The 21,570-nt window shown below is 39.5% G+C and overlaps 2 protein-coding genes across 2 annotated transcripts; both read right to left on the reverse strand.

Annotated features, from left to right (window-relative positions):
- Nucleotides 1-2,776: 2,776 nt before the first annotated feature.
- Nucleotides 2,777-4,066, reverse strand: LOC148937203 (matrix metalloproteinase-14-like). Its single transcript, XM_089074156.1, has one exon. The coding sequence runs from the start codon at nt 4,064-4,066 to the stop codon at nt 2,777-2,779; it is 1,290 nt and encodes a 429-aa protein (XP_088930282.1).
- Nucleotides 4,067-18,102: 14,036 nt separating this feature from the next.
- LOC148937204 (uncharacterized) lies at nt 18,103-19,492 on the reverse strand. The gene is made up of 2 exons (XM_089073913.1): nt 18,390-19,492; nt 18,103-18,319 (listed from the first exon to the last, which is right to left on the reverse strand). Exons 1-2 carry the CDS (start codon nt 19,490-19,492, stop codon nt 18,103-18,105), a joined length of 1,320 nt encoding a protein of 439 aa, XP_088930039.1.
- Nucleotides 19,493-21,570: the final 2,078 nt, after the last annotated feature.

Genomic DNA, 21,570 nt, shown 5'->3' on the forward strand with positions numbered 1-21,570 from the left:
TAGCTGTTCTTGACATAGTTTTTCTATTGGTCGACTTAGCCTACATTTGCTATGAGTCAGCGATGACTCGTGGTATTAAAATATTATGGAGGCCTTGACATTTAACGTTGGCTTATTTTCGCTTACAAACTGATCATAAATCACACTTGTGACTAAATATTATGGCGGCCTTGACATTTAATGTTGGCTTATTTTTGCTTACAATCTGACCATGAGTCATACTTATGACTATTCAATCTATTTTTGTTTTCAAAGAGTTATACTTCGTTATAATAATTCCTTTCTTATAATTAACAAACATATAGTTTGCTTGAATTTAAGCTTTTATAATAAATATTAATCATCGCAATATCGTTTTAGATATACTTTACAATTTTATAATAATAATGATTACATCGTATAATTAGTATATCTAAAATATATCAGTATAACTCTTTTTACATTTGTAATACATTATTTATTAAATGTTTTCAGGTACAAAATGGCTCTGATTGTGATTGGTTGAATCGTTAGGGTAGTTTTCCATGCATATTAATATTCAAGATTCTTGTCATAGCCATAGGATTAGTGTTAATGAAAAAAGGGAAGTAACAATTATAAATATAAGTATAAATATAAGTCTAGGATGAAGGTTTCTAGAAGTTGAACTGGTTTATATACGGAGATTTGCCTGCTGAACTGATTTGAGTTTTTGAGGTAAGTGTATGTAAGGAAGTTTATAATTGTTTAAATATCTCCTAAATGGTGCGAGTTAGGTAGGTATGTGTAATGAGGTAAGTTGCAGGATTTCCTGTGTGTTGTCCAAATCTTTCATAATAATTATTTGTTAATATAATAATTTATTTATTTATAAATTTTATTAAACGAAATTTAAATCGTAGAATTTCTTTTCTGAGATAAAATATGTTTCTATCGGGGTTGTTTATATAATTTCATAAAGAAAACTATATCTTATAAGGAAATGTATAATATACGTATATATGTATATATGTGTGTGTGTGCTTTCATATACCCTTAATTTTGTTTATATCTTAAGAATTAAGAATTGTAACCACAAACTATATTTATGTTTTCGAAAGGATTTTCGATGGAGAATGTATTTATACAGGGAAAATATATCCATATAAGGACATCAACAAAATTTATCCTTGAAATAAGGATATGTATCAGATGAACTGTTGAATAAATATTTTGTCATGGATTTTGTTATATTGTCATTATGACTTTTATTCCTTATTCATATCCTTTCTATTGTTATTAATTTTGTTATTAACTTTTATATTTATTATTAAAATGGAACAAAAGTGAAAGGTTTGATATACAAAGGTTTCTTAGTTTCTGAAGTTATATTTGACGATATAAAGAAATTGGTTGGTATTTTGTTATTTATATAATTATATGATTTTGTTTATTAATTGTTAATAAAGATATTACAATGTACCGATAATTGTTTTGTTATAGTTTTCGTGCATTACGTGAGCGAGGTTATATTTTCTACATGTGTTTTTTATTCATTATTTACTATTTGTTGAGATTTTGTTGTTAATGTTGAAATGCTTAGATAAGGATGTGATATTAAGCTCTATTTTCTTTGTTACTTTACTGAACAGCTGGAGAAGTGATTTCAGTATGTTCTGCTTTTTGTTAGTGAAGTTCTAGGGAAAATTTACTAGGAGAATTAAGGCTGTAGTAGCGCCATAAGGTTGTGGTAAGGAGCGGTCATTTTGTATAAACTTTTAAATAATTTTAAGCGATATATTCTTTTATTAAATGTATAGGAAGGGTTTGTTTGTGCTGTCTCCTGATACAGTCAGTCATAAATAATTAAAATTTTTGAAAAATTTACATTAGACATGACCAGAGGTACTCTCGGCGCTGGGACGTGACAATTATATATTAGATTCAGTGCTTATATATTATAATTAGATTCATTGCTCATACTATAATCGAATTCTCTTATCGCTCGCTATACTTATATACATGCTTGAGGAAATACACAAAACATTATTTATGATATATCTCACTTTTATTTCATCTCAATCTTACATCCCAAAGTACAGAGCAACGAGTTCGCAATCGATAATGTCGTTACGATCGTAGGCATCGCTATCGCGTATAACTTTCGATATATTTTCCGTATCAGCGGTAAATATCCTTGAAACGTGCCAATTTCGCATCAATTTTTCCTAATATCTTGGTCAACGAGATAACGAGTCGACTGATGTAATGCTCGAGCTTGAACATTATTCACTGTTTCCTTCGACATGGCCAAGCGAGTCGCGGATGTTTCCAAGCGTAATATCGTCAAGTTGTTGATTTTTCCGAAACGCACGGTCATATTTCCAATATGCGACGGGGCTGGAAAGGATGGTTCTCCGTTGGTACTCTGCAGATACTTCAAGAGAACGTCTCGTTGCTCGACAAGCTGCCTCCACGTATCGGGCAACATCGAGACCTCCTTGCCATCTCTATCTCCCAGAATAATATTCACGCGCGAGGAGCGTTCAAGAGTGACACATTAAGAAACTTGTATCCCGTCTTAGTCAAAGAATATTTTCGTTCTAGAATTCTAATTGAATTGTTCGTATAACGGCGTTACTACTCGACTCGATCGATCTGTCATCGTCAAGCGTCCTCTTTCTCCTTTTCGCGTCATCGCTCTCATCGACTCGGCGCGTCTCGGAATCTTGCGAGCGCTCGATATCGTACATCTTTACATCGAAGTACATCGAAGAGATCGCGCAATACTGTTTGTAAATGTTTCGTATCCTTAGCTCTATACACTATGCGAAAACTTCCGTGCCTCTTCCTCCTCCCTCTCCTCTTCTAAATCGTCCTCGCTCGAAAATACGTTCCTCATCTGAGCGAGTTTTTTCAAAAGAACGCGCAATTGTTCTAACAATTCGTCCTTTGGACACACGATACCAAAAATCTCTGAATCAAATTTACCGGCTATAGTTACATTTCTAGTAAATTCATTATATTTGAAGAACTGTCGTTTAACGAAAAAATACAGATTACCGTCGATGTATCGAACGGCGGACGTTACAGCGGGTGGAATCCCTAGAAATATTGCGTGCAACGAATTATGTCTGACGGCTATCATCGAGCAATCGTCGATCTCAGCCACGATCTCGTCGTTGTAAATCGCGAACGTTCGTCCCGCGTTGGTATTAATCACAGCGTTGATTTTCGCATTAGGAGGAAGATTCATATCTCTCAATTTCCTCGGCCAACCCGGTACTAGCTCAAAACTCGGATATTCTATCATGTAAATCATATCGTCAACAAACAATACGAGTTGACCCGAGGATCGTCGATACGCACCCGCCAAACGCGTAAAATTATCGGGAAGAAAACGCAAATAGTCCGTCAGTAACAACGACCTGCCGTAAGATTTTCCGTTTAGGTCGACCGACCATAAGTAGTATCGATACGCCACATACATTCTATTTTCTAACACCAACACCGCATCGACGCGTCGTAACGCGCACAGATCCGCGGAATTCCCTGTGTCGCGCGTCGCAATCGTGGTCGTCGCTACGGTCGTCATAACTGGTCCCGCAATTTCGCTCTTATTTCTTAAACCGTATAAATTCTGAATGGCGAGAAAATCCGCCTCGCTCAATTGCACGGGAAAGATCTTAGAGGGAACAAAAGCGTACATTATCGCATTTTTCAGAGGACTGTGATGTAATCCTAATGCATGACCGATCTCGTGCGTCAACGTATGCAGCAGATGAATCGTATCGTCAGGATTAGTAGTTAGCTCGATGTGCCACTTCTCCGCGTTATCCACCTCTGACACTTCGGACGATGGTAAAAAAGCGTGAGCTAGCACGTTTCCTGGTCCGTCTAGCAACGACGGACATATTCGGCTACCTTGATGCCGAGGATCTACGAACGTGTGAAAACCTTTCCGAAATGATATCACGATATCGGGATTCATCGAATCGCGAACGTCAGCGACGAATTCGCAGCCCACATCTCGAACGCGACTTCGGTGACTCATAGAACGCTCTCGCTTGCCAGATGAAAGTTCCAAGTGAGATGCGTCTTCGCCCATTTTCTCGGAGAATTGTCCAAGTCATTCGATATATCTTTGACACTGCATCGCGGTTTACGCATCTGTTCCAATGTAGTTCGTTAGTAGTTCTTAACTTCGTTAAGAACACCATCACCAGGTGTACGGTAATACTCCTGAAAAAGCGCAATCGCGTGTCTCAGAGCGTCGCGTTATCTGATATCGTTTGCACGTTACCGCCGTCCAGATATCCGTAGATTTGCAAAAACCGAATCGCTTCCTCGTCGCTGTCGGCGACGGAGTCGCGAATCGCCGCGATAACGGCTATCGCGCACGCGATCACAGCGATTCCACGAGCGGGTGTCATCGCGCGAGACAGAAGTCAAATCGACACTGCGCGTCGCCGACCGAAATACGCGCGAACCGTTCGATCGATGTTGCCATCGGTCGCGAGAGAGCGAAGACCGACGATTTGAATCGATCCGAATCGCGAATCAGAAATTAAAATCGCTTTAATTTCTATTCTCTATCGCGCGAGATTATTCTCATCGAACGAATCCAAATATACGTAGCGTGATAACACACCAACGAATGATCTCGCTAAAGATCCCATACGCAATATCATTAACCATACAAAATAGAGAACAAAAGTAAAAGCATGACAACGATAAAATAGCAATAAAGAATAAAATAAAGAATGACGAAATAAACAATAGACTAATCTTTTATCGCCGTTGCGGTCAGACTTCCCGTAGTCACGCGTAGCGAGCGCGAAAATGACGCATCGCACAACATTCACATTCTTAATGAAATATTATCTTCTTATTAATACTCCTACGATAATTTTCTTCTCGCGCGACTCCCACTCTCGTCTCTCTCATACATTCTCGGAACAAGAAAAAACTCTATCTCTCTCACAGTCGGTTAATCATCGCAACAACGATACGTATTAATGACGATTCGCATTACTCTTTCTTTATTTCAGTATACCTCGTACATATATTCGTTATTTTTGTCACTCGGTATCATATTTGCACACACTTTTACATATATATTCGTGTACATATTCTTATACATATATTCGTGTATATTCTTATACATATATTTGTATTAGTATACATATTAATATATTCTTTTACATAGAAATATTAGTACATTCTCTTTTACATATACTCGCGCTCTTCGCCACAATCGATACCCCTGACGATAATTCGCGCGAGCGTCATAGCGATACATCCCTACTCGCTGTCGCACTCGACGCTTTTCGCTTCCCCGCGCATTCCGGGTACTTTCCTCAGATCATCGGCGACTCGATCTATCAACTGTCATCAACTGCTTCTTCCGATCCGACACGGAGTTCAAAAATTGAACTTTCAATTTCGCATATTTCCACCAGTTGCGTCTCTTCTTCTTAACTATATCCTTGACATTGTACACGTACATTCGAACCAATTCGCAATCGATCCCTTTCTCGCCCGGAGATCTCGCCTCGAGCTGTCGTTCATCCTTCAACTTCGTCACATACTGAACGAATCGATCAGCCTCCTCCTTATCTCTAGATAAAGACGCGAACAATGCGTCTAAACTACTGTCACAACTCTCATCATTCCCTAATATTCAAACGCGCAAGATACTTCTCGTACTCGTCGTCGAGATCCCCTTTCGTCGTTTTTAAACGCGCCAGATATTTCCAGTAATCTCGTATCCATTTCGAAGAAGCCTCCTTCATTATCTCGATCTCCATAAGCGACGCACGCTCGTCCGGCGTCGCGGAACTCTCGACCAAGCGAACCATACTGTCCCCAGAACAGTACGAGTTCCACGGACCCTTTCGACTCCAGACATCAGTAACGATACGTATAGTGTTCCTCATACGCTCAACCTCGCGTATACGCGCGATCGGCTCCATTCCTCGATGAAGCGCCAGATGTTTAGACAAAAACGCTATCATTAGCCACAAATTACACGACATCGAATGCATAGACGTCGCGCGCATCAACTCGAGCAAGTCGATCGCATCGCTCTCGACCTCCGCCGATATCTCGTTCTCCTCTTCCCGCTCGATCGTAGGCCGTTTCTCACGCCTCATCGTCATCGCGTGTTTCTTCCGTTTCACTATCTCGCGTTCCATCTCTCTCGAGAGCTCGAGCGAATCGTCTAAGAGCGATATTATCTCTGTATCCTTCAATTGACTCTCCAAAATATTAAACTGACTCTCCGAAACATTAGACTGACTCTCCATCTCGCAAACTAACAATATATCGTCGACACTCCTAGTTAAATATTCTCTATAGTGACACGTAAAAAACACGTCAAACCACAAACAGGACGCGCTAGGCCCCACGGAAAACGCTCAGATGCGAGACGCGCCTAATCGCGACGTGCGAGACGCACCTAATCGCGACATTATGGTAAATAGACACGCCTAAGGCGACGCGACAAACCGCAACATCCTGTAAACAACGCGAATCGCCTCGACGACGCGCCAAATCGCGACGCTATGGAAAACAGACACGCCTAAGGCGACGCGACAAACCGCAACATCCTGTAAACAACGCGAATCGCCTCGACGACGCGCCAAATCGCGACGCTATGGAAAACAGACACGCCTAAGGCGACGCGACAAACCGCGAAAACAGGACGCGCTAGACCCCGCGGAAAACGCCCAGACGCGGAAAGCGCCACACTCCGCGAAAAAGAACGCGTTAGATCCCGAAAAACGCTAGAGCGGCGTCGAGGACGTGCCCAAGGCTACGCGAAAAGCGCTAGACCGCACGGAAAACGCTAGGGCGGCGTCGATGACGCGCCCGAGGTTACCTAGCGGGAAACGCTAGGGCGGCATCGAGAACGCGCCCGAAAAAAAACGCTAGGGCGACGTCGAGAACGGGAGAACCGACCCGGGGAAACCTCGCGATCGTCTTACCGACCGAGAAAGATAAACCTGTCTTGACGATCGCCAGAGGGATCCTTTTCTCCCCGGATACGAATCCTCTGAGGAAAGAAAACTATTCTTACCGACTCAAGGGAGGTCCTAAGCCCCCTGGGGATTCTACAACCCCCCCTCTCCCCCTCACCCCCCATTATGCCTGGGGGGCTTAGGACCTCTCTTGTTCACCTACTTATTTATTTTATCACGAGTTTTTTACATATTATTTTATATATTATTAATATTCTTAATTATTTAATGAGATTTCTTTTACTTAAGATTTGAATATTACATTGAACAATACTAAAAAAGAAAATAATGATATGAATATAATCAGGGTGGTTCTTACCGGGAAAAACCGGGAAAACCTGGAATTCTCAGAGGATTTAGTTTTTCTGTTTGAAAATCATGGATATTTGTGAAATTTTATTAGTATTCAGAGAAATTTTAAAATTTTACTTTCAAATTTAAATTTTATTTTTTTTTTGATAAAATTATTTCTTATATTTTATTATAGATGTTCATCTTTTCTTAAAAATAATTTTATATTTTTGTACATTTTTGTTGTACACTTTTGTGTCGAGTGTTTATAGTAATTCTAAACAGTGTTTCATAGTAATTCTTTGATAAATTTTATATATATATATATATATATATATATACAGGATGTCCCAAAACTCTCGCATTTGGAGTACATTACTAATTTATGCTAAAAGAAACAATTTTTTCCTTTAGCAAAATTGCGTGCGACGAGTAGTTTTCACAGTGGATCAGATTAAAAGTAACGAATAAGCGCGCGTATGTGCGTAGCAGTCAAGGCTGGCGCGGCTTGATACTTAATCTTTGATGACTTTACGTACTGTATTGTTTAAAATATAATATAAGTTAACAAAATAAGTATCGTTTTCATCCTTTACGTAACAATTCAATAAAAAATTATCTAATTTCGTAGCATTATCTGGAAATAAAAATAAATGTAAATTATATGGTGTATAAACTGAGTATTCTATTATTTTAATTATTTTTTTATTGTCGTATGCGCAATTGCATATGACAATAAAAAAATATTGAATTTAATGAATACTTATTAATTACGTGAGTACGTAACCACAAAAAATAAAAAAATTGATTTTTTTATAACAGTTTAAAGATAAAATATTTAAATTTATATTTTAAGATATTTTGAGAGAGCCGATTCTCTCTTTATTTTCTCAGAAAAAATTAACAAAAGATTTATACAAAAATATTTATCTTTATAATATTACAATAATTACATCTTAATCTCATAAAATTGTAATAAACGGTTGTACCGATATCTTGAAACTTTTTCACATATTTCGTAAATGTGTAAAATTATTTCTAATATCTTGTATCAGAGAAGTTAAAAAAATTATAAAGGTTAAAATTATTTAAATAAGAAAAGTATGAAAAATTATATTTGATAAAATAAATAATTTTGATAATTATGATCTAGACGTTACGTAAATTATTGTTTTAAAAATATGTCAAAAATATAAAAATATTTTAAATATTTTAAATATTTTGAAATAACTGTATTTGAAGTATTATACATATTGCGTATATGCTCTGCAAAAAATTTTTCTTCATAAAAAACAATTTGATTAAATTATTTATAATTGTTGAAAAGTTCAAAAGTTCAATTTCTTATTATTAAGCGTTACATTCCGTTAAGAGAAAACATTCTATTGATTACACGATTAAAACAATAAAGTAAAAAACACAATTCGTAAGCATTTATGATGTAAAGAGATATTCGTAAGTTTTAATAATAATAGTTGTAGCCTTGAAAAAGGCTGATTAAAAGTTTAAATTTATAAAAGATGTTCGAAGTACAATTCTCCCATTTGTGTGCAGGCATTGATTCTGCGAATAACTATCTTGCGTAACTGGAACATAATGGAGTACCGGTCGTGGAGATTCGAGAAAATATACATATATATATATATATATATATTTTCGTATATCGACCGACTAAACTCATTTTTTAAAAATCAATTTCTTCGAAACTATGGGCCATTGGCAAAAACGGCCGGATACGTATCGTTTTTTTTTTTCGCTAAAGATACAGCCTGTATAAAGAGCATCAAAATACCCCGATCAGTCACCTGATGTTCCCCTTGTTAGTATGCCATGCATTCCTTTTAGAAGCTTTAGAAGGAATCCATTCCCACTTTTCCATGAAAATGCAGAATAGCACCATAATAGTCCAAACATTAATACTGCCTAAATGTAATAACAAATACATTACATTAAACGTCATATTTTGAGGACAATAGAATTTTGGAAATCTGTTACATATTGAATCAGATACCAAATGATGTTATCAAGATCAGAAATAGAAATCTTGTGTTGAAGAAAAGTAAATAGCAGAAACAAGTAAATAATGATGTTTGTAATATCTCAAAGGTAAAATATCTTTTAAACATGGCAGATTGTAATAAAGAAGCCATGCGCGCTATTCATTAGCTTTCCAAAAAGAATGCTCTTTAAGTGATCTGGGAAGCTTTGGAAAACTTGAAGGTGGGCGTTTGCGAGAAATCTGTTAACAATATCATCACGTTTTAATCCAATATAATATTTTTCATTATGAGATACGCTATCTAACCATAAACAAGTGACAAATTTGACTGTCACGTCCCAGCGCCGAAAGTACCTCTAATCATGTTCAGTGTAAATTTTTCAAAATTTTTAATTATTTATGACTAACTGTGTTAGGAGACATGTTACGTGCGAGTCGCGACGTAATGCGTAGAGGAATTAAGAATTCAGAGAATTCATAGGATTGTTGTAAGGTTGAATTTTTATTTCTCGCACACGATACACTTGATGAGATTGCGATGTTTTTCCTTCGAGTTTTTAACGAGAACTGAACTTCGCGTTCAGGAAGGATCTTTGTCCAAGACGAGGTAGGCGGTATTTTGCTGACGTAATAACCAATAACGCGACGCGTTTTGATGCAAGAATATAACGGTTGGGACGGTTTTCTAAAAGGGGAAAACTACGTGAGAATTTTGGAAAACGTGATGATGTGTTATGAGTTGTTTGGACAGGACTAAAATGAAAGTGTGTCGGAAGAGGAAAAAAGGAAGGGATGTCCTGAATTACTTAAATAACGCGATACTTAAAATTTGTTCGACAAAGGGGAACAAAAAAAAATAATAGTTTTCAAATCTCGAGTTTCGGCACGTAACAGACAGCACCGTCAAACCTTTCCTATACATTTAATAATAAGAATATACCGCTTAAAATAATTATTTAAAGATTTATACAAAATGGCCGCTCCTTACCACAACCTTATGGCGCTACTACAGCCTTAATATTCCTAGTAAATTTTCCCTAGAAACCTCACTAACAAAAAACAGAACATACCGAAATCACTTCTCCAGACTGTTCAGTAAAGTAACAAAGAAAATAGAGCTTAATATCGCATCCTTATCTAAGCATTTCAACATTAACAATAAAATCTCAACAAATAGTAAATAATGAATAAAAAACGAATGTAAGAAATATAACCTCGCCCACGTAATGCACGAAAACTATAACAAAATAATTATCGGTACATTGTAATATCTTTATTAACAATTAATAAACAAACTCATATAATTATATAAATAACAAAATACCAACCAATTTCTTCATATCGTCAAATATAACTTCAGAAACTAAGAAACCCTTGTATATCAAACCTTTCACTTGTGTTCCATTTTAATAATAAATATAAAAGTTAATAACAAAATTAATAACAATAGAAAGGATATGAATAAGGAATAAAAGTCATAATGACAATATAACAAAATCCACGACAAAATATTTATTCAACAGTTCATCTGATACATATCCTTATTTCAAGGATAAATTTTGTTGATGTCTTTATATGGATATTTTCCCTGTATAAATACATTCTTCATCGAAAATCCTTTCGAAAACATAAATATAGTTTGTGGTTACGATTCTTAATTCTCAAGATATAAACAAAATTAAGGGTATATGAAAGCACACACACATATATATATATATACGTACATTATACATTTCCTTATAAGATACAGTTTTCTTTATGAAATTATATAAACAACCCCGATAGAAACATATTTTATCTCAGAAAAGAAATTCTACGATTTAAATTTCGTTTAATAAAATTTATAAATAAATAAATTATTATATTAACAACTAATTATTATGAAAGATTTGGACAACACACAGGAAATCCTGCAACTTACCTCATTACCTACCTAACTCGCACCGTTTATGAGATATTTAAACAATTATAAATTTCCTTACATATACTTATCTCAAAAACTCAAATCAGTTCAGCAGGCAAATCTCCGTATATAAACCAGTTCAACTTCTAGAAACCTTCATCCTAGACTTATATTTATACTTATATTTATAATTGTTACTTCCCTTTTTTCATTAACACCAATCCTATGGCTATGACAAAAATCTTGAATATTAATATGCATGGAAAACTACCCTAACGATTCAACCAATCACAATTAGAACCATTTTGTACCTAAAAACATTTAATAAATAATGTATTACAAATGTAAAAAGAGTTATACTGATATATTTTAGATATACTAATTATACGATGTAATCATTATTATTATAAAATTGTAAAGTATATCTAAAACGATATTGCGATGATTAATATTTATTATAAAAGCTTAAATTCAAGCAAACTATATGTTTGTTAATTATAAGAAAGGAATTATTATAACGAAGTATAACTCTTTGAAAACAAAAATAGGTCGACCGAGTTAAATGTCAAGGCCGCCATAATATTTAGTCACAAGTGTGACTCATGATCAGTTTGTAAGCGAAAATAAGCCAACGTTAAATGTCAAGGCCTCCATAATATTTTAGTATCACGAGTCATCGCTGACTCATGGTCAGTTTATAAACGAAAGTAGGCCAACGTTAAATGTCAAGAGCGCCATAATATTTTAATACCACGAGTCATCGCTGACTCATAGCAAATGTAGGCTAAGTCGACCAATAGAAAACTATGTCAAGAACAACTAGAAGATCTTAAATGCGTGAATCATAGCTGACTCATAATGAAAGTAGACTAACAATAGGCTTTATTCAGATCTGTAGAATCATAACATTGGAATTTAGGTCACCCCTACTTCCATGTTTTGGCAACATATAAAAACCTCAAGCGACGATACTATTTCGCATTTTCCATTTCGCACTTACGTTTCCACATCCACGGACACTTACATATTTGCATTTTATTCGCATTCGCATTCGCACTTGTACGCGCATATACATTTTTGCACTTGTACTCGCACTCACTAAATATATATATATATATATATATATATATATATATATATATATATACACCTATCATTTATAACAATGAATAAATTCCGATTCAAATATCACAAGTGTGATATTATATTATTCCTCATTCCCAAAATCGAAAACTCTTTTCTGAAAATAAAAGTCATTTCGACATTCCTGTTACCCACTTCCTTTGCAGTATCTAATCCTGAGGTTTTACCCTCTTAACGCATGGAAAAGAATCTCACAAATAACGTGTGAGTGTAGCTGTCGAGGATCTGTCGATTTCGACTCCGTCCGATCTACCAGGACCTCCCAGGACGTCACAACAAGCGAATTCGGAATATTCTCCTACAATATTACAAGGTAAGAACCGAAGTGGACATTCTGCAACACTTTGAGAAGAAGAGAGAAGTCTCGCTCGTCGATTACGATAAACGAAGAGAGGAGACGAGAGACGCGATGGAACGAGAGCTCGAGAAACGGGACGAATCGCGAGAGAAAGATCTGAGCGAGATCCGAAGGGTCATCGAGACGTTCGGTGACGCTCAGGAGAAACGAACGCGAAATCTAGAGGAATCACTGCGACAGATCGAGGAGAGGAGGGAGACTTCGCTCGTCGCTCTCGATAAACGAATAAGGGAAACGGAACAAGCATTTGATAAACGGAACAACTAACGAATTAAAGACCTGTCCATGTTTCAATGTGCGCTAGGACGAACGGGGACAAACACGGGACAAAGGGCAAAAACAGGACAAACTGTGAGCTAGAGACTCGAACGAGATCCAAAAGACCGTCGAGATGCTCGGCGACGCTCAGGAGAAACGAACGCAGACTCTAGAGGAATCACTGCGAAATCTAGAGAAATCCCTGCGAAACGAGCTCGACGCGTCGTCAACGAGCCGCGAGAGAATATCGAACGTGGAAAATCTCGCGCGTAGCGTGACAGATCTGACGAGGATCGCGAAAGAACTGATGGACAAAACGAGAAAGACGCTGACCTCGTTGAACGTGGATAAAATAGTGACTAGAGAAACGATAAACGAATTAACTAGTTACGAATTACTAGTCGAACTAAAATTGGATATTCCAAATACCATGAAACACGCGATTAACATTTGGAACGAGGAACACGAGTGAATGCGCGAAGTGACGAATAAAACCAGCACGAATCGCGCTTCCTCGTAAATCAGCGATAAGCGTCGAGAAGAGGAGACTCATCGAGGAACTTCACGCGCCCGCGCGAAGAAACTTTCCGCGTGGTCGTGATGCGTGGTTACGCCTGTGGCAGGCCGATGTTGTCGAGATGCGTTCGTATGCGCGACAAAACAAAGGCTACAACTACGTGATGACGATCATCGACGTGTTGAGCAAGTATGCGTGGGCGGTGCCGCTGAAGAGCAAGAGCGGAAGCGAGGTAGCCGCGGCGCGTTGTCTAAGATATTTCGCGACGACGCTCGACATCCACGAAATCTACAAACGGACAAGGGCAAGGAGTTCTATAACGCCTCCGTAAAAGCGGTTACTGATAGGTACGATATACTACTGTGATCAAATATAAACGAGATTTTTAAATTTAAACTGCGCGGGTTGATCGATTCTGACAAATATTTTTTTGATTAAGTTGGTAGTACTGTCTTTGACATCTATGTGAAATTTCATGTCATTCTCTTCATTTGTTTAATAGTGAACGCTCGTTTTTGTGAATATCCAAAAGTATTTTTTTCGTTTTTTACGATGTGTGATTCTGTTGGGCAAAGAAATTGTATTTTATTTTGTTTGCGGAATGAAATTTCTGCTACTGAAACGTTCAGAATGTTGCAGAAGGCTTTTGGTGACCAGGCTGTATCAAGACCAAGAGTATTTGACTGGTATAAAATGTTGAAAGATAATCGAGAAAGCGTAAAAAACGAACCACATCAAAGACGACCAAAAACATCAACTGATGATTAACACGTGAAGCAAATTAAGGATTTGGTGCTCCAAAATCGTTGATTCACAATTAGAGAATTTGCCGATACTGTAAACATTTCATTTGGATCAGTCCAGACATTTTGAAAAACCATTTGTGCTTGAGAAGAGTCAAATCTCGTTTGGTTCTGAAAACACTCAATTTTTTGGAAAAACAGCATCGCGTTGAAGTGTGTGAAACAATGATTTCTGACTACCAGGACAAGATGAAACGCATGATAACTGAAGATGAGACTTGGATCTATGCGTACGACCCGGAAACAACCGACCAATCGAGCGAATATCGTGCAAAAGGTGAGACAAGATCAAAAAGATCGCGCCAAAGTCACTCAAAAATCAAGGTTTTGTTAACAGTTCTTCGATTATCGTGGTGTCGTGCATTATGAATTCCTTTCGCCGGGCCAAACTGTCAACAAATATTATTATAATATTATTTGAGTGTTATGCGTCGTTTGCGTGAAGCTATTCGTCTCAAGAGGCCAGATTTATGGGCAGACAACTCATGGTTTTTGCACCACGATAATGCACCATCTCATACTGCATTGGTTTTTCGTGACCATTTCGCCAAAAATTCGATAAAATTCCCATATCGTTCCACAACCATCGTATTCGCCTGATTTAGCACCGTGTGACTTCTGGCTATTCAATAAACTCAAAAGACCGCTCCGGGGACCGTTTTGAATCGTTTTGATTGAGGAGATACAAGCCAAAACGAAGAAGATATTGAAGGCCACTCCGGAAGAAGAGTTTTCAGAGTGTTTCGAGGATTGGAAAAAGCGTTGGCATAAGTGTATTGCATCGGGAGGGGATTATTTTGAAAGCGACGAATTTGATTTTGATGAATAAATAAAGATTTTTCACTCTATAACAAAAATCTCGTTTATATTTGAGCACAGTAGTACGTCACTACTCGACGTACTCGATGATGAAGGCGGCGGTTGTGGAGCGATTTAATCGCATGCTCAAGAACAACATGTGGAAGCTCTTCACGCTCAACGGATCCTACATGTGGAAGCTCTTCACGCTCAACGGATCGTACAGACTCGACGCTCTACCTTTAATCTCGGAGTATAACAACCGCGCGCATCGAACGATCGGAATGCGACCGGCGGACGTAACTCTCGCCATTGCCAAGAGACTCCTCTCCACGGTATACAATCACTTGAAGATTGCAGCCCCCGCAAGATTCAAGATGAACGATCCGGTACGCAAATTCAAAACAATTTTCGAGAAGGGATATATGCCTAACTGGACGACCGAGATTTTTCGAATCGCTAAGGTGCAACGCACGAATCCCGTATCTGCTGAAAGACTATCGTAAAGAGCCAATAGCCGGAGGATTTTACGAACACAAGTTACTGCGAGTTTCCAATCTCGATATCTATCTCGTAGAGAAAGTGCTACGTAGAAAGAACGATAGAATTTTCGTCAAATGGTTAGGAATGGACAATACACAACTCTTGGATTCATAAAACGGCTCTATTATAATGAATAAAGAGTATAAAGTATTACTTATTCTACATTGATGAAAGTTTTATACTACATTAGTATCTAATAACGGTATCTTATAATGACCCCACGGTGGAGTCGGATATTAAGTATCGCTTGTCGTCGTGAGGACTCAAAGCTAGCTTTAGTTCGGACACGATATAAACCTCGTGCAGTATCGAGCGTACACTCGCCTGACGTCTCGATTACTGTGACGATTCGTTCAAGCAATACACGAAATCCTCGAATGTTATTGTTTTCGCGACGGTACTCCTCTTGACGCCCTTTATTCTCTTCGTATTGCTCTTTTCCGAGAGAACTCTCAGAGCGTACATCTTCGTCCTGAGTCCTATGAACTCCGTCATGATTGCTCCATTCTTCATTAAACTGAGAACTTTCTTGTTCGCGTGCGGTATCGTCGGGGTAATCGCTGGTGTCGAATCTCGCGATATCTCGCTTCATATTCTCATAAACGTTCCGGCATTCCAGAAAATATATCGATATCCGTGTACATGATTTTGAGCGATAAAGCGGCATTATATAATCATAATGAAAATCGTACAATTGCATCTTGGATATTTTTAGAATGCACATACCGACGTAGATTGGTTTGTTAAACTGAACTTCGAGTTTGCGCAACAGCCATGAGATTCTTGTCGAAGACATTCCTATTGAAAATTTCGCGATCAGTGCCTCCGCGCCATATCTTCCAACGCGCAATATCTTCCCAACGCGTTACGAGCCTCATGTCTATGTAATCGCGCACGTTCTCCATTGTCTTGCCGAAAACCGCGTTGTTCATCAGCTTATACAGATTTCTCTCGAACTCGTTGCTCGCGCGAGTTCTCCGTTTCGTATTGAGCTCGATGTATGCGCGCAGCCAAGGAGACTGCGCGAATCGCAACGCGCGGTAGATCTTCGTCACGCGTAAACCGTGTCGCACGCACTGCTGAAGATTGCGATAGTGCATCACGTAAACGCGACTTGTCATAGAGCGTGGCGAGTAGCTTTTCGTTTCGATTTCCCGGCGGTCTCTCGCGCATCGGGCAGAACGGAAGATCCGCGTGGTCGTCATGAAGATATCCCGGATACTCAAGATCGACTTCTAGAATGTAACCGATATCGGAATCAGATGGCACAGACATAACGTTGAGACCCTCGACATCCTCGACTCACCGAAATTCCGCATATGGTAAGGGTTCGCACATGGCCCAGCCATAGAGATTGTTCACATCATAGTACATGAGATACGATGACGGCTGAGACGAGTCGTATGACGATTCATATTGGTTGTTAGCTCGCGCGTATCTGTTCGAGCATTGGCTCAAACCGCCGCGTATACCGCGTTCTAACATCATCATATCGATATCGGTAAGCAGATCAAATCGAACGTTCGTGTATTTCAACATAGCGTCTCATGTATATCCTGGTAATGTGAAATAATGCGCTGGATCCAAATCGTAACTTTCCATACAAGTATCTCGAAAATTTTCAAAGACATCCGCCAAGAGAAGCACATCCGTTTTCAAATATAGATCGCTGTATTCGCCGAGAGTTTTCACGTGAAAACGTTCCCATATTCTTCGCACATGTTCATAATCACTAACACTCACAGTTTCACCAATTAAAGAACTGTAAAAAGCTTCAATCGGCGGTAATTCGGTTACTAACAGTTTATCAACGCTATCAATATACTCATAAGGAAATACGCCCTTGCGCGTGAGCAACTCGAAATCCTCCGCAATTAAATCAGAAAATTCGAATCGCAAGATCCTCAATTTTTCTCGATCTAGATACGAAACTACATTTTCTAAACTAGTATTAAGAAACTTAAACGAATCCACGAAAAGTAGCTTAACACAAGTCTTCCATTTTCCGTGCGTCGAATCGTTGACAATTTTCGAAAACGCGATGTAATTTTCCTTAGTCAACGGTAACAAATCGACTCTACCCTCAAAAGCGTTCGCTATATCCTTAATAATGAAGTGTGCATCATAACCGGATAGATTATGGAAAAAAACAGGAATAACAAACGCATTCTGATAATTCAAATTACAACTCGCGTGCGCGGGTCCTCTATATCGTCCGGTAAGATGACAGTGATCACGCACACGAATATCGTACAACTCAAAGCTCTTTCCGCACACGTGACAATTTGTCGCCTTTTGAAAAGTGTTCCATTCGTTCGACGTGAACTCCGACATCGGTACGCTAGCGCACAGAATCTTCTTCACGCGACACGCGAGAGCGCGCAGCTCCTCGACGAACCACGAGACGCAATCGTCGCCTCGGCGAAATCTATACGCGGAAACGATTCCGTCGTACGTGCTATGCAAATAATATCCTACGCTAAACGCCTTGTGGTGTTAATAGGCGAATCTATTGTCGAGACTTCCACTGAATCGTTGATTTCCCTTTTCTAGGACACTCCAGATCTGCATACACGACGAATCGTAGTCTCTCCTTTCTGTCGTGATTGTGAAACGAGAGCAACTTATCGTCCTCGCTCGGAAGAATAACAGCACAGTCATTCACTTTTCCGCACTCGATACTATGCGCGACCAATTTCTCATTTGAATAAAAATAATGTAGACATCTGAAAAAAATACAATATATAATTAATACAAAATTTATCTCACAACGAGAATAATCTCTCTTACGCTTACCGATCGCATATGTATTTTTTTTCCTTATGCTTATTTATTTGCGACGTTAACAGTCGAGACAAGTGCTTTATCCATACGAAATGACCGACATTATCGCCGCACCGTTCGTTCGACAAATAGAGCAAATTCACGTGCGTAGATTTTTTGTTTTCCGTAAGTGACAAAGGAACGATCGTGATATCGTTTCTCCCCGTTTTCTCTCGAATAGCAAATACGTTAATAGACAAATCATTGAGACGTTCGAATCTAGCGATATTTCGTAGTGTCATAGGAAAATCAATACCATCGAAATTTAGCACTAACGAATAGTGAGGATACGACGACGATCTATCCGGGTGCATATCAACGGGATATAGAGCGGCCATCACCGCCCACGCGAAACACGCATTATCGTGTGAACGTACATTAATCACGGCTCTTTTATATTTTATCTTCGGAGGAAGTAACGTCCAACATCCAGCGTGCATAAGATTACACTTATTTATATTAATCATCAAATTTAATATTCGAAATAACGCCCAACCGCTATCACGTTCCTGAAATTCTTCTAGCGACGTCAGAACAACATTCATAACGTTCTCGTCATACCATTCTCGTAGATCGGACATACCGAATAGCTGACAATTCTTCGTACGAATGCTCTTAACGGCACTTTTATCATTCGCGACAAACTCCCCGTGAAACACGGTGTTGATTTTTAAACACGCGTGCATATCAAGATCGACTTGCACTCGCTCGAGCACCGTAGCCCTCGCGGCCTCAAGAAACCGTCGAGGTTCAATGTACTCGATATTTACCACAGCACCCGTTCGTACACGATTCGCGAAAGCCGTCTCGATATCCACCCATTCGAATCCCTTCGAACCGTCGTATCCTGCACCCAAGTGACTAAAACGTCTACTCAAAGCGAATCTCGCACCCTCCAATTGCGCTATTCGAGAGATTAAAGAATTTATCGTTCCGGTAACCGTAGGATCGACTCTATTCTCACATCTTTCTCTCAAGATCTGGAGACACTCGATACACTCCTGTTCCCAAATACGATAGGCGCACACCCCTTCAACTCCCGCCGCGCGTTCGAGAAGATCGCGACTCTTTTTCATGTCGCAACTTCCCACACTGTGTTACCCCAATTGTCCGTAGGAACGACGAATTTAACGTCTCGAATTTTTTTCTCTCTCGCTGTTCTCTCGTAGATTACCGCTCTATCGCTCAGAGCGAGCAACGTTCCGATCCACAGTTTCTCTCGCGAACTCTCCGTACCGATCTCCCGTCGCAAGTGATACGTAGCCACATTCCAGCGAACATTTTCTCTCGTCACGATCCACTCCTTGTCATTACCGGGCGCAATAGTCTCGTGACACTCTAAACTGTCGTCACTCTCAATAAGCAACTCGCAACGATCGTCATCGGAATCGCGATACGTCAAATTACGATCGAACGCGCGTAAAAACGATTCGTCGCTCTCGCTCGAAGACGAACCATCATTAGATGCGACTGTTTCCATATATGTTTCTAACAATGAGAGAAAAAAAGTGCCTCTCACGACTAAATATATACCCCCGAGACAGCGTCGAAGTGATATCTTACATAATCAAAACGCACGTCTTTCCGCTACAAATAGCTCTTTCCTGTTTTTATATGCCTAATACAATAATACAACAATAGAGTAATAAAATAATAACAATAGAATAATAAAATAATAACAATAGAATAATAAAATATTCTCTCATCATTAATACTCTTACGACAATTCCCCCTCCTCGAACAACCTCCATCTCTCTCATACATTCCCAATACCGTTGTCCTTGATATTACACATTAAATCAGTTATATTACGATTATAATACATACTTACATGCGCACACACTTAGTTGTCGCCAATTGTTGTCAACGCGCTCTCTTCTTTTTCTCTCCTCCTCGTACGCGGCTGACGAGACGACACCGCTTTTCCTCCCATACTTACGATGAGCGCAAAAAAAAACATCTCGTCGTCATCGTTATCATTAAACACATCGTAATAACCGCTTTCGTAAAAAATTCACCATGTACTCCTGTCGCCTGCTAATCTCGATCGGCTTCTTCTTTTCGTAGAGTACCTCCAATAACAGATTATATGCCATCCCTCGATAATGATGACATACGCACGCCTCTATTATCTTTTTAGGCGAAATCTCACATTGAGGCGGAACTCGACCGGCGCGACGTTATGGAAAGCAGACAAACCGCAACATCCTGTCAACAACGCGAGTCGTCTCGACGGCGCGACTAATCGCGACGTTAGCGCCCAAGGCTGCGCGAAAAGCGCTAGACCGCGCGGAAAACGCTAGGGGGGGGCCCCCTCGACGGCGCGCCTAATCGGGACGTTATGGAAAGCAGACAAACCGCAACATCCTGTCAACAACGCGAGTCGTCTCGACGGCGCGACTAATCGCGACGTTCGCGCCCAAGGCTGCGCGAAAAGCGCTAGACCGCGCGGAAAAAACGTTAGGGCGGCGTCGAGAACGCGCCCAAGGCTGCGCGAAAAGCGCTAGACCGCGCGAAAAAAATGCTAGGACGACGTAACGCACCCACAGCTACGCGAGCCCGAAAAAAACGCTAGGGCGGCGTCGATGACGCGCCCGGGGTTACCTAGCGGGAAAAAAACATTAGGACGCGCCCCAAAAAAAAAAACAAACGCTAGGGCGGCGTCGAGAACGCGCCCCGAAACAAACGCTAGAAACAAACGCTAGAATAAAAACGCTAGGGCGGCGTCGAGAACGGGAAACCGACCCGGGGAAACCCCCGCGACCGCCTTACCGACAAACCTGTCACGACGACCGCCAGAGGGATCCACCTTCTCCCTCCTCGGATACGAACCCTCTGAAGAAAGAGAATCGTCTTACCGACTGAAGGAGCATCTTACCAACTGAAAGGGGGTCCGAGGCCCCCTTAGGATCCTACGATTTCCCCTCTCACCCCAAACCCCCCCCCCACGCCCCTGGGGGGCCTCGGCCCCCCTTTGTTATCCTACTTATATATATATATATATATATATAGAAAATGACAACTGTTATAACAATTGTAAAATTAAATACATAACAATAAAAAATAGCATATGGATAGCCTTAAGTAATTCATATTCTTGGTTATATTCCACACCAGCAAAACAAACTATTACATCTTATGTAAAAATAATAAA

Source organism: Pogonomyrmex barbatus, unplaced genomic scaffold (assembly GCF_055798465.1).
Source record: "Pogonomyrmex barbatus isolate J1 unplaced genomic scaffold, ASM5579846v1 scaffold16, whole genome shotgun sequence".
NCBI lineage: Eukaryota > Metazoa > Arthropoda > Insecta > Hymenoptera > Formicidae > Pogonomyrmex > Pogonomyrmex barbatus.

Coding starts and splice junctions, on each gene's coding strand:
- LOC148937204 (XM_089073913.1), bottom strand. CDS start 19,492: ATGAAAAAGAGTCGCGATCTTCTCGAACGCGCGGCGGGAGTTGAAGGG. Junction 18,320..18,389: donor AAAAAATACATATGCGATCG/GTAAGCGTAAGA, acceptor TATTTTTTTCAG/ATGTCTACATTATTTTTATT.
- LOC148937203 (XM_089074156.1), bottom strand. CDS start 4,066: ATGGGCGAAGACGCATCTCACTTGGAACTTTCATCTGGCAAGCGAGAG.